General features: G+C 44.8%; 1 protein-coding gene across 2 annotated transcripts in view; it reads right to left on the bottom strand.

The window, feature by feature from the left end:
• LOC104528297 (LIM and senescent cell antigen-like-containing domain protein 1) overlaps positions 1–13,325 on the bottom strand; it is a 34,236-nt gene that overhangs the window by 12,480 nt on the left and 8,431 nt on the right. Inside the window, exons 1-2 of one of the 2 annotated variants that reach the window (XM_010172261.2) lie at positions 6,507–6,777; positions 3,990–4,149 (exon numbers count right to left, since the gene is read on the bottom strand). In XM_010172261.2, the coding sequence (XP_010170563.1) occupies positions 3,990–4,149; positions 6,507–6,688 (342 nt within the window). In that variant the 5' untranslated portion in view covers positions 6,689–6,777. Of the gene's footprint in view, positions 1–3,989; positions 4,150–6,506; positions 6,778–13,325 lie in introns of those variants that run through there. The other variant, XM_010172262.2, reaches the window with a different exon arrangement.

The raw sequence follows: 13,325 nt of genomic DNA, 5'->3' as shown, positions 1-13,325 counted from the left end.
ATAATAATAATAATAATACAGATTCCCCAATTATAGCTCTTGTGAGTACCTAATAAAGATTTTGCTCTGTTTCTTCTGTTGTGACGTGCACCTCCCTAAGCCCTTCTGTCCTGTTCAACCTCCAGCACAGCGCAGACGGAGCAGGTTGGGCTTTTTCTGAAAGCACCCAGCAAGAGGTTCTTAACAAATGGCTGTACCAGGAGTAGGACTTATCTTTCCTAACCTCCCCTGTCTGAAGGTGAGGTGCCCTTGCACCCCAGTGAGAGAGACAGGTAAGCTCTAGCAGGGACACTGCTGCCAGAGCTCTCCATTTAAGCTGGCTGTTCTGCTGCTATTAGTACAAGACTGTGTGCTGCTACCTGTTGTAAGAATCTGCAACAGCAACTCTAGGGAATACACGGTTTCCAGGTGGCAGAGTAAAACCAGACCAGAATTGCTATCACTTCACATCTGACAGCAAAGCACAGTGAGTTCAGAAACTCTGCTGGCACGTGCTTGTGCCAAGCTCCGTTTAGATTAAATGCGTAAGAAAACATGCTAAACTGATTATCCTGAGCAGGCTGGAACACAAATATATCCTAGGAGGTCCCATGCAACATTAGGTACAAAGCTCTTGCTTACACCCTTGTGCAACAAGGCCAACACTGTCTGGTTACCAATCCATATTACCATTTCTAACATAAGCTCATGAGGACACCAACAAAATTCCTGCTAGACTGTGCAAGCACCCAGCTGTGGACGGGCGCTGCTCCGGCGTGGCACCACTTGTGCCTGCAGGCAGCTCAGCTCCAGTGCCAGACCACCTGAGCTGTGCTGACAGGGGTCCCTGCAAGCAGCCTGGAGACACATCCCCTGGTGCAGGAGACCTGCATCGGCATTTCTTCCCCTGTAGCCTGACCAGTTCAGCCCCTACTCATGGAACAGAGTGTGAAAGCTTATCACGGCAGCGTCTGACAGCAAATGTGATAAGCAGCTTAATGACTAACTGGTGCGGCTCGGCAAGGCTTGCGATAGGCAGGGGAAGAATATTTGACTTCCCGATTGCTAAAAGCTGGAAACCATTTCCAAGAAAGACTAGCTTAGCTAAACCAGGCACAGAATAAACACAAAGTCATGCTGAGCAACCAACAACGCCTGTGTTTACCCACGGGGAACCTGCTCAGAAAAACACGTTACCTGGCCACACCTCCAAACATCCATCTTCTCAAGGAGTACATTAAGGCAGTCAGAGGAAGATATCCTTTCTGCTGATCTTCTCCAGTCACTTCTTCTTGACAGTGATAGGGATCATTTCAAGTCCTCCAAGGACTGTCAGCCATCTCCTGACCATCGTCCAACCTGAGCCCATCCTTTAGCTGCTTAGGGCTGTCCCTCCCTCTTCCCCAAACGCTGTCACTCACTACATTCCCAACCCTTGTGCCAAGGTGCTGAATGAAAGAAGAACAAGCTGTGCCCTTGTCCTGCCTCCTCCCTGAGCAGCATCACCAGGAAACATGCCAGGGTTTCCACCACAATCATCTCACTGACCACTTCAGTACTAAGTGAGAGCCGCTCTGGCAGGACAGGGCACACGTGGACACCCTAAAGGGTGCAGAGACAGAGGAGAAGGCCCTGCCAAAGATTTCCCACCTGAAACAGCCCCAAAGGCACAAGGGCTGCAACAGCACAGGTATCTACTGACCTAGACCTATCTACTCTCTAGAAGATGCCCAGGACAGGCCAGTATAGATGCAGGGGGGAGTCTGGGTAAGATTTATGAGCCATCACCTGATGGCTGTCAGAAGGCTTAAACAGACAAAAAAGTCTCTGCTCTTGAACAGCAGCAGAGACTTGCTGGTGTGGAGAGAAACTGCAAGATCTTGTGGTGAACACTAGAAGGGCTAGAGGTAGATGGGTGATGGGAAGTTCAAGCCACACACAAGTCTTTACATATTAATTTAATGCTCATGACGATTATTTTACCTCTGTAAAGCTGTGGCAAAAAGTGTCTATTCTTAACTTAAACTTTCCACTTTCTGTGTAACATTTCTCAAGAAGAAAGCATCTACCCAGGCTGAAAAAAACCCCCTAGTAACTAACGTTAACCAAATCATGTTTAGTACATGAGGCTATTTTCACTCCCAGGACAACCTAATGACACTCACTTCTAACTTAGTATCTTTAACAGGGAGCATCACTTTTGCATCACTTTCAGACAGTGCTCAAACACCAACCATAATGAATATGAACATTAACAAGCTAGCAGCAGGAAACAAAATGCCTACATCTAATCCATCTAAACACCACCAGGATACTTGCCCTTGCCAAGGACACTCAGATATGACCATCATGAGCAACAGAGGCATTGTAATATTCCCGGATTAGGTGCAAATATAAGGCTTCCTTTCCATTGTGGTCCTCCTCCACCCTCTAGGAGATACAGGCTGCCTAGAGCAGCATTTCTCAAATCTCAAACTTTTATCTCAAACAAAGGACCACTTGGCTTTCTGAAAGAGTTCCCTGGATTTTCCCACTGTTTTTTTGAGTCAGAAAAAGGATGAATAAAGCACTCATTATTTAGAGAAAATACATGTTATTGTTTTAAGACAATTTTATTAACACAGTTACAAATATTTTAGCTTTAAAACATTTGCATCACTTTGCGCTTGCCTCAGGTCTTAACACGTCAGGACTCCTCACCACGCCTGCAAGCAGGCAGCAGCTCAGTGTGTATTAACAATTGCAATGCAAGGTGGAAGTATCTAGAGGGTGTTTTGGTTTGTATTTTCTTAATTGCTGCCGCCTTGCAGCTCACCTTTTGATGTCTTGCAGAACAGTAGTGGCTCATTTACCACAATTTGTGCAACACTATCCCTCTAGCACTGAAAAATCTTTTGATCCTCAAACAAGGTGAGAGAAAGCAAATCCCAGGAATCCCCTTTGTCAGTCTCTTTTCCAATCCACACTCCTCCCTCAGCCTCTCCTCATCACCACGTAACATGGCTCTGTAAAATTAGAAATACTACCACGGAAAACAAACTGCTGTGCTCTTGCTGCAAGGATGGCACACTGTATGTGAGAGCACAGCACTGTGCTTTTAACACACTGCTCATCTTCCTTTTCAGATCACAGTATGTCACAGGATTTCATAAATCCTGTAAAAGCTACTGTAAATTGGACTACAAACTACTTGAGTGGGACCTTATCAGACAACAATTCCCTGCCTCACATCATCTGCCCTTCCTTATACCAGTCACTTCATATTTTATCAACTAGCACAAAGCTTTCACTAAAGTCACTTTGTACGTGAAATAGCTGAACCACGTCCTGGAATCCCCACGATAGGGGAAGGCAAAAAAAAATGACACTGATATCAAAATACCCACCTGAGCTGGGGGCAATCTCCCTGGGGCTGAGAAATATGAGTGAGAGCGCGTTTTAACACTTGAAAAGCGTGTAAGAACTGCTACTTTTAAATGCTCCAGTTTGTTAAACCTAGAGATGCCCCTACTTAGGCCCCATCTGGCTTGGGCTGTCAATACACCCTGATGTCAATACACTGAGTTACAGATCATGTCTAAGAGCAAATCACCACATGCTGTGCTGGCCTCACTCAACTCAGCAATAAACCTCCTCTGGACTGCAGGATGCTGGGGTTTCCTTCTGCATGACTGTTCTCCTATGAGAAGTATGCTTTCTGTGTATTTCTGGTACGATACATAGATTGTCTTCACAGTTTTCAGAGGAAGAAGTCTATTTCCAGCAGTATTTTTCTCAGCTCTGATAATACAAGGTTTTACATTTAAATAAGGTTATAGACACTGATGTTCTCCGAATTGGCATAGAAATGCCTCTGCTTTTTCTCCCTCTATTGGGCATATCCTTTTGGAGCCCCATTCTTGCCACAGAACTTTCTAAGCTATCGATCTGCCTGTAGCTACCTCTGGTATTGTGAGTGAAGGCACAAGGCAAAGGCTGGGGGTGAGAGGGGCACTCTGCCCCCTGCTTACCTCGTAGAAGAGCCCTTCGGGGAACTGCTGAAAGCACTGGGCACAGACGAAGCACTGCTCGTGGTACAGCTCACCGTTGCTGTTGACGATCTTCTCGGCGGGCGCAAAGCCACCTCTGCAGCGCTCACAGATGGCGTTTGCAAGCGCATTGGCCATGTTGCTGTCATTAAAAAATAAAAAAGAAAAGAAAAGAAAATTAGCCCAAATAGGCAACATCAGTGGTTGTGGGTCTTTTTTTCTCCTCAAAGTCAACTGCATCAGCCTAATGCTGGGGTGCTCAATGAATGTTTTCCCATGGATTTAAGGTCTTGTGGCATCCTCTCAGCACTTCTCCCTGCTTCCAAACTCTTTAGAAACAAAAACCACACAATGCACTCTAATAGCTACTAAATTTTTTAAAAAAAAAAAAACAAACAGAAACATCATTACTACAGATACATTTACAGGCTTTTTATGATGAGAAAAGGTAAGCAATTCAAAGAAGTACTATAAAAATGGCAAAATACATTATAATTACAGAAAACAAGGGCAAATATTAACAATAACCGAGGACTGGCATCACACAGGAAAACATAAATTTTAATTCCAAAATAATTTCTAATTCTGAAAATATATAACAGCATTGGTTCAAAAGCTCTAAATAAGCAATGTGAAACAGTGTACAATATCTAGTCTAGCAGATATTACTGAAAACCAGAGCAGGTAAATAATTATTCCTTACATAAGCTTTGCATAGCTTGAAGTCATTTTACAAATTTAGTTTGAAGTAATGGGATTTTGGCTGGTTTGTTTGGTTGGTTTAGTTTGAAGTAATGGGATTTTGGTTGGTTTGTTAGGGTTCATCTCAGGGAGGTCAGCTCATGGTGTGCCAGTGTCAGTCCAGGGCCAAGGCAAGGGTGGGAATGCTCTGGTTGCCCCACTGTGACCCACACGCAAGTCAACACAAGCTGGTTGTGGTTCCTCACACCAGGAATGCAAAAATTACTCGAATTGCAACCTTGGTTGCTTCTCAAAGGCACGGGACCATAAAAGGCCAGCGCAGTAGCTGCAAAATATCAGAGGAATTAGCTACTTCACTAGGACTGTGTGTGCATCTGCAGAAGACAATACAGCTGCGTTTCAGTTAATTAAGGCTCCTGTGCCAGAAAAAGGCTCATTTGATTTTTCCTTCACAAGCATTTTCTTAGTTGTATCTAGACTCCCACAACTATGCCTTTCAGGACCACCTCTCTCTCTCTCTCTCTGCCCTAACACCATTTGATAGCAGAGAGCAAACACCGGCAGTGGGCTCGGTTCATTGCAATCTGACCACAGCTGACAAAACCACTGACTCAAACTTCTATCTGGAAGCTTGTTAAACAAATGACATTATTTTAAACACATGTATGCACATGCACAAATTTTGATACAGGTATCATGCTGCGCCTCTATGTGCAGAGCCCTTGGTCCTCTGCAAGATGCCAAGCCTTTCCCTCTGAGGGGACAAGACCTCTTGGCTCCCACCAGGTTGAATAGGAATTAATTCCTTGCAGAGCATCCGAGGGAGCCAGCAAACACCTGGCACATGGTTCAAAAAGGAACGTGCTTTATCTCTTTCTTATGCCGTCTCACAGAAGAGCCCTATGCAAGGTCACATCTGACCAGTTATTATTAGCTGGCTTTTTTTTTTCCCCCTCTCTCTCTAGAGAGCTTTGCAGAAGAGGAAAACAGTAACTGCTAGCAAATATTCACTGGGCTCTCAGTGAAATGAGTGGGCAAATTTCACAAGGTGACCAGATGGAGAACGGTGTAGCCCATAGTATGGCAGACATAACAGACAAGCCTACAAACTGCAGTGATCATATGTATAAACTGGTTAACTATGAAGCTCGACAATGGTTTCCATGGGTTGTATATGCTTTCTGTGAGGAAAACCTCAATTACTTCACTTTCCTCCTCATCAATCTAAATGAATAATCACAACAGAAACCAGGATGTTCATCATCACCTCAACAGTTCTCAAGCACTACGGATGTTAAACTTAAAAAAAATTATTTAGTGTCAAGTGCTGTCAGACACAAAGTATAATCCAAGCAAAAACATGAAACAAAATTCAGTAACAAGTGAAAGCATAAAGCTTTCCTCCTCAGCAGGCAAAAGTACTTCACTTTAATTTGAAACACATCATATATGTAAGAACAGACATGTATGTAACACTTCTGCATTAGTGAAGTAGTTTATCCATCTGTCGAAAATAACAGGCAAACAACCTAAGTCAGAGAGGCTACTTGACAAATTCCAACCCCATTTCAACTGCCGATAAAAATTTCTGACACAATTCATGATGAAGGTTAAAGCAACAGCTCAAATTTTAGCTGATGATGACAACTGGCAAAGTATTGAGCAGAACAGTGGCAAAGGTTGTATTAGGGAACGGCTCGCACAGCCTGCCCGGAGCTCAGATAATAAAATACGTATGTACAATATACCAACAACGTCACCGCAGTTACAGCCCGAAGCCGAACAGAATGAACTTACAATCTTGCATAAAAGTCACAAAACTCTTTGTAGAGTTTTATGTCACTGTGCCTACGTTGCAGTTTTGACACAGGTTTCTCATCTTCGTTTCCTGCAGAATTGTGAGCATTAGGAGCGACCTTGTGTGCAACCTCTTCATCCTCCGGGATGGGGTAAGGGTGAGCTCTGCGCTGGAAGTCCATCTCCCTCCGATTGCTTTCCCGGGTGTATATATTCTGTGCCTGTACTGCAACTAAGCTGTAGGCAAAGTCTGCAAAACAATATGCTGGACTTCCCCTTGTTCCCAGCAAAGCGATTTACTTTCAGAGCTCCGTGTCATGCAGCCAGAGCTGCTCAGTGCCCTGCTAGAGCTTCAAGTTAAAAGTTCAGCGGCGGGGCGGTGAGCCCGTCAGGCTGTGATTTACTGACGCTGGCTGCGAGTGGAGGAGCACATTCCCCTGCCAGGCCCTCGTGCAAACTCAGATGCTGGAAAGGGGCTTCACTGCCGGCTGCTGACAGAAGCCGCCCAGGAGAGCTGCGTTACGGGTAACCTATGTGAGCAATCATGTCACCGTCAAACTTGGCTGCAGCTACTTTCTGCTGGGGGCGTGTGGAGGTGGATCCCAATAATGTTTTATCATGGGCAAATCAGCAGTGGAAAGCACGTAGAGAAGACTTCTGTCATTAGGTAAACATTGCTTTAATGCTACAGTATATTAATTACATTGTGAAAATGACCTTTAATGTTCCCCTTGTGTCTTCTAAGTCACATGTGCTGAATTTATCTATAGGCATCTTTCTTCTTGTCAGCACTTCAGAGAAGGGTTAAGTACAGATGGATAGTTTGGTTTCTGTTGTGCTTCACAGGCCATTAACCGAACCACCCAGTAGGCTATAAATGGGCAATACAGAAAGGAAGAAAAACAAAGTTTGATTTCCAGTGATGTGCTGTGTTTAGAACAGTTATCTAATGTAAGAACACTTACTGAGGTAATTTACTGTGGATATTGGGGAACTGAGAGAGCAAGACCAGGAAGAAAGAATAAAATTAATCATCCACAGAATCACACAGAATCACAGAATGTTGGGGATTGGAAGGGACCTCGAAAGATCACCCAGTCCAATCCCCCTGCCGGAGCAGGAACCTAAATGAGATCACATAGAAAGGTGTCCAGGCGGGTTTTTAATTCCTTCACCACTGAATGTCCTCCTAACATTGCAATTATTTCATGGTTATATTCAGCTTAAAAACCAGTTGTGCTCCACTCACTAGGGAACGCAGGGTAGATTAGCTGCAGATCTGCAGCTAATAATTGCACTCCTGCAAGCTCTCCCTGCTTGGAGCGCAGCTCTCGCAGCAGACGTGGTATACTCGGCTTCCAGTGACTTGTAACTGCAGACAAAGCAGGGTTTGGGGAAGCTGTCCCAAGTAACTATCATCTCTTGCGTTGAACTGACTCAACCTTGTTAGCAATCAACGGAACTGCAAAAGATGCCACACGGCATCTCTGTATCTGAAGAATTTGCTAGTCTGTGAGGGGCACGAGAAAGCAGAGGAGGACAGGAAGGAGACAAACAGAGGGAATAAGTAGAGAAATGAGGACTGGAAGATGACAAAGGACATGAAAGAAAGTTCAGTCAAGGCTCTACTTCTTACTATGCCTTCACCTTCCTAGGACCTGCTGCGGAGGGTCTGGTTTATGACGGTTTGGGGCCAAACCTCTCACCACTGAGAGTTGGGACAGCTTGCTCAGTAAGTGCACAGCAGCGCAGACGCCACTCTCCGCACAGGCCTGGGCTTGCACGTCGCCGTCTTCCCGCAGCCTGGCCAACGCAGCACTACATTTCTGCTGCTGCCAAAGTTGTGGGGTGGGTTTGGTCAGGCATCTTTCCCTCTCCTCCTCTCGGCAGGAAGCAACCTCTGGGCAAGCTATCCCCCTGCGCCACAGGGCATGAGGGTAGGTGGGACCAGGCAGCATGACCCTGTTAATTTACGCGTCTGTAGGTGTGATTATCCATCTTGCACCACAGTTACCGGGAGCCACAAGTTGTAACAGGCTAAGGAGGCTGCACCCTCACCACTTACATGGCTTGGCTGGAGCTCAAGCCCTATTTTTATCTGACATGGAGTAATGCTCAGGTTGTAGCCCTAGGCCACGATGAACTTGCCAGAGCACCACTGCAGGAAACAGCGCTGGAAGAAAAGGTTTCTGCATCTGCTGGAGCACCAGTGATGAAAATAAGCACTGTTTGTCAACGGAGACGCAGGCATAGTGATGCCGGCTCTTCTTCTCCATCCTGCTTCCCAAGACTTCCTCACAGGTCAATATTGAGCTTCTATGGGTATGAAAAACTCCAGGGAGACTGACTCAGTGTCCTAACCATGCTGAGTCATCCAGTGCAGGTGCACCAAGCCACTAAGATAAGAAACAGCAACTCAGTCTGTCTCTTCCCCTTATCGCTGACCATCTCCTCAATTGTTTTCTTGTGTTCTGTCCCAGAGAGCAGGCAATCCTCTTGGGAGGCTGCTGCTGTGAATCACAGAGCCCTGAAGAGTTTCTTTCTCCCAGTGGACTACTTCAGTCCTTGCAGTAACCTAAAATCCACAGGCTACCAAGGGGGCTGGAAGCCACTTTTGCTGCCTTGCATCTTCTGTGGTCAACAGGAAAACACTACTTGCTGCTTTGGCTTGCTCCTGTGCAGTCTTCTGCATGGCTGGAGCGAAGCAAGTAGTACAGCAAGTCAGCACAGTAAGATGTCCATCCAAAAAGCCTGCTTTAATCTTCCTAACTTCTTTCAAGAAGCAGTCCTACAAGGTAATACGACCCCAAATGTGCAGTAAGTAGAAGATGCCTGGTTCTCAAGTCCTATTGCCATTGCTGCTGGTGGAATTACTCCCAATTTGTTTTCCATTAAGCAAGAAAGGAGCTTGCCAGGAGTTTAAAAAGGACCTTTCTGCTACTGAAGCAAAACACAGTTTCTACTGTGAAGGTTTGGTAATCCACAAATCCAGAGCAGCTGGCCATCTTTCTCTTTTCTGTCATTTTGCTGGAGGCGTGCTGCCAAGATCTGAAATATGCTGTTAAAAATACACGGCATTTTCATTAGGGAATTCTAGGTTACTCCGAGGTGAAGCCGTCCATGGGGAAGGAGAAGCATGTAGGGGGTCGTTGATTTGCAGCAGCAGCTTCCCAAGGGCACTCCCTGGGATGTGGGACAAAACCTACCAGCCTGCTCTTAAGGAAGCAGCAATAAGAGTAAGAGAAAAGTGAGAATCATAGCATCATAGAATGGTTTGGGTTGGAAGGGACCTTAAAGACCATCCAGTTCCAACCCCCCTGCCATCAGCAGGGACACCTTCCACCAGACCAGGTTGCTCAAAGCCTCATCCAGCCTGGCCTTAAACACTTCCAGGGAGGGGGCAGCCACAACCTCCCCGGGCAACCTGTTCCAGTGTCTGACCACCCTCACAGTGAAGAATTTCTTCCTCATATCTAATCTAAACCTCCCCTCTTTCAGCTTAAAGAAGTTGAGTATTTAACTAGAAAATGTATGTAGGAAGGAAGAAGACAGAGAGGCTCCCCTTGGCATACTGAGGATCTTTAAGAGAAGCCAAAGCTGATGGTGGGGAAGGTGCTAAAGGAAGCGGCAGAAGCCCCCGCTGCCGGAGGACTGCCGCCCCGCTCACACTCTGCTTTCTCCGGAGCTTCCCAGCCCAGTGCCCGTGCGAGGCAGGCGGGGACTCTTACAGAGAAGGCTCGGTGGCCGGCCAGCCCCGCTGAGCGGTTCGCTCCATGCCACAAATAGACGTGCCGAGCAGTCACGGCTCCAAACAAGGTGCTTGGCAAAAGCAGCTGCTGCTTGGCAGCCTACTCGTGCCACCGTGAAATACCCACTGCGTCACCCCGCTGTCCCGAGGCCACGTGCCCCGTCGGGTTATGCAGGGTAACCGGGGGGGATAAGTAATCACAATGCATCCTCCCCCCCACCCCTTCCCTCACTGGGAAGGGTGATTTCATTTTAATCATATTTAACACAGGTGCTATGCAATGGTCCTCACACACAAAATACCCAACAACTAGAACAGAAGTTTCACTGCAAAATACGTGTGGACTTGCAGTGCCCTGAGCTGATTTCTGCACTAACCTTTTAAAGCACTAATTGACCTTTTGCATCTTCTTTTACTGAAATTAAAAACACCCTTGGGTTCTGGTTGCTGCAGTTGTTTACCTCTTAAGCAATAAAATACTTTCCATGTAAGCTGGTCTCCTAAGGCAATTTGAAAGAAAGTATAAATCTTTTCTATAATAAAGATGCACATTATGGGCAGGATTTTCATATGTGCCCAGCGCTGCTCTAATTTCTATTTCTATTAAAAAGGATGGGAAACCATCTTGAAACCACTGCAATAAAACCCAGGTGAATTCTAAGTGCTCCTAAAAGTTTCATCCTTCAGTTTCCACCACAAAAAGCATGATTAAGCTTATGTGGTGGGAGTTTAAACAGTGCAAACAAAAAGGCAACTCTAGCTGTTTCATACACTTCAGTATAAATTTATTCTAGTATAAACATGTCCAAAAAATGCTTTGGTCTCTGCAAACAGAGAAGGTTCACATTCCATCTCTCCATAAGGAAACAACTATAACTGGAATAAACAGGTAAGCAGCGCCTTCCCACACCAAGTTTTATCAGCCATACAAGCACAGAGAAAAATCAACCTCTGACAGAATTCATAGAAAGGAGAGCAATATTTAACTGCAGCACTTTCCTATTGTAAGTAGTATTTAAAAACATTATTGTATTTTCTTCCTGCTGGTTACAAACATTACCAAATGAAGCCATGCCTTCTGTAAAACAAGAAATATTACTTCTTCTGTGTACAGATCCTTGTTACTCTTTAAATTAGTCATCTCTTCCTCCTGCACTATTATTTTTTTTAATCCTACGCAGACAGGAAAAATAAAACAACAAAAAGATGCTGTGTCATACATGAAAAGCTCGTGAGAGCTCTAATAAATTTGTGCTGCATGAGGTTCAGCATACTGTTGGCTATTCTTAAAATCCCCACCCTGTCCAGTTAACTGCATGCATACTTCATTATGGTAAATATACTGTATCCAACCTCTTCCAACTCATTACATTTTAAAGATGCATTTGCACTAATCCGTTGCATATAACAACATTTATATCCCCATTTATAATTTAAGAACAATAAAAAGGGTCAGTTACTCAATACTAGGGGCTGCACATCAAATGTCTTTGGGACACTCGCTCTGAAAAGAATCATCTTTTCAAGAAAGAGAAGACAAGATCAGGGTCACCAAGCTCAAAAGCATCCTGTTTGGACATACACACAGTGAACTTCACAACACCAAGGTCATACAGTTCTAAAATTTGAAAGTGTTTGGACAGAACAATATTTATACGGGTAGAAATCAAACCACTGGAAAGTCAAGGGATGCACAATGGAATGTGATCAGGCAATTGCAAGCAAATTATAACTCAGTGTACATGTGGATATTAGGAACAGTTTCTTCACCGAAAGGGTTGTCAGGCACTGGAATGGGCTGCTCAGGGAAGTGGTGGAGTCACCATCCCTGGAGGTATTTAAAAGACATGTAGATGTGGTGCTTAGGGTCATGGTTTAGAGGTCGACTTGGCAGTGTTAGGGTTAGTGGTTGGACTCTATGATCTTAAAGATCTTTTCCAACCTAAAATGCCACGCTACCATACTTCTCTTCAGAGTACCAGTTTCCTAGCACTAATATTCAGTTAATGTCATCTATCACTGAAATCCACCAAAAATCCTTCAGTGAATCCTTAACGTAACGGCAAACACCAGCCTTTGCCTCTGCCTTAGCCATCTGCCCGCGCCAGCTGGAACCGATGTTTCCACAAGCCGAACGCCACGACCGGAGCGATTCATCCAGGAGCTATAATTAATACCATGACTCAACATAACACCCTGGCTACCAGGAGAGACTCCCAGTGTGTCCACGCAGTTCCTTGTAGGGCAGAGATAACTGCAACACCAGGCTTCTCAGCGCGCGGCAACATCCTTATTATAGTAACGTCGCCACTGGAGACACCACGCTAAGGACTGACCTTCAGGTTTACTAACCAGCACGTCACTTCCAGACACTTCTCCTCTTGGACATTACTATTAACCTACTCCTGCAGTAACGTGACCTCTTGAACCATTTTTCACCTTCATTAAGTTTGTTTTCCTGTTATATAAGAGGAAGTGCAAAGTTTTTCATCGCCTGAATTAATCTGTTTTGGGCAGAAGGTAGAACGTAGGAAAAAACCATCGCCTCAGCTGTGGTTCTTCTCTCACAAATGTATTAAATCATATTTATTAGTCACTCTAGGTTTTGGTTTCACATTTTTCTCTTCCCACATTCACTGCAGCATCACCAAGCTTTAAAACCAGCAGAGGATGGCAGACAGCTGAGCCATCTGCAGTTAACACTGCAGAATTAAATAACTGCCTCAAGAGTCAACAGCTGAAAGAAAATAAACAGAAGCCATTTATGTTTCTAAGAGTCAAGAGGAATGTATCGACAAAGCTAACATAAAATAGCATTGCTTTCGTACTCCATTATGATGGTCTTCAGATTTTGGGTAATACACACTGAAGGTCTTCATCTTGTACTTTACATTTCTTAGCTATTCAATACGAGCAGCAGACCGGTCAAGTAAGCAAAAATGAATCTGAGTTACACTTAGTGCAAAGCAAGACTTCCACACGTTTTCCAGACTGAAGATTTTGGTAACTAGTGCAAGGTTTTTTTAAAGTAACAGTTTCCATCCCGACTGACTAATCCTGAATGAGTAAAG

This window comes from Antrostomus carolinensis, unplaced genomic scaffold, assembly GCF_000700745.2.
Source record: "Antrostomus carolinensis isolate BGI_N321 unplaced genomic scaffold, ASM70074v2 scaffold26047, whole genome shotgun sequence".
NCBI lineage: Eukaryota > Metazoa > Chordata > Aves > Caprimulgiformes > Caprimulgidae > Antrostomus > Antrostomus carolinensis.
The sequence above is the reverse complement of the archived record's forward strand: the minus strand, read 5'-3'. Positions and strand labels throughout refer to the sequence as shown.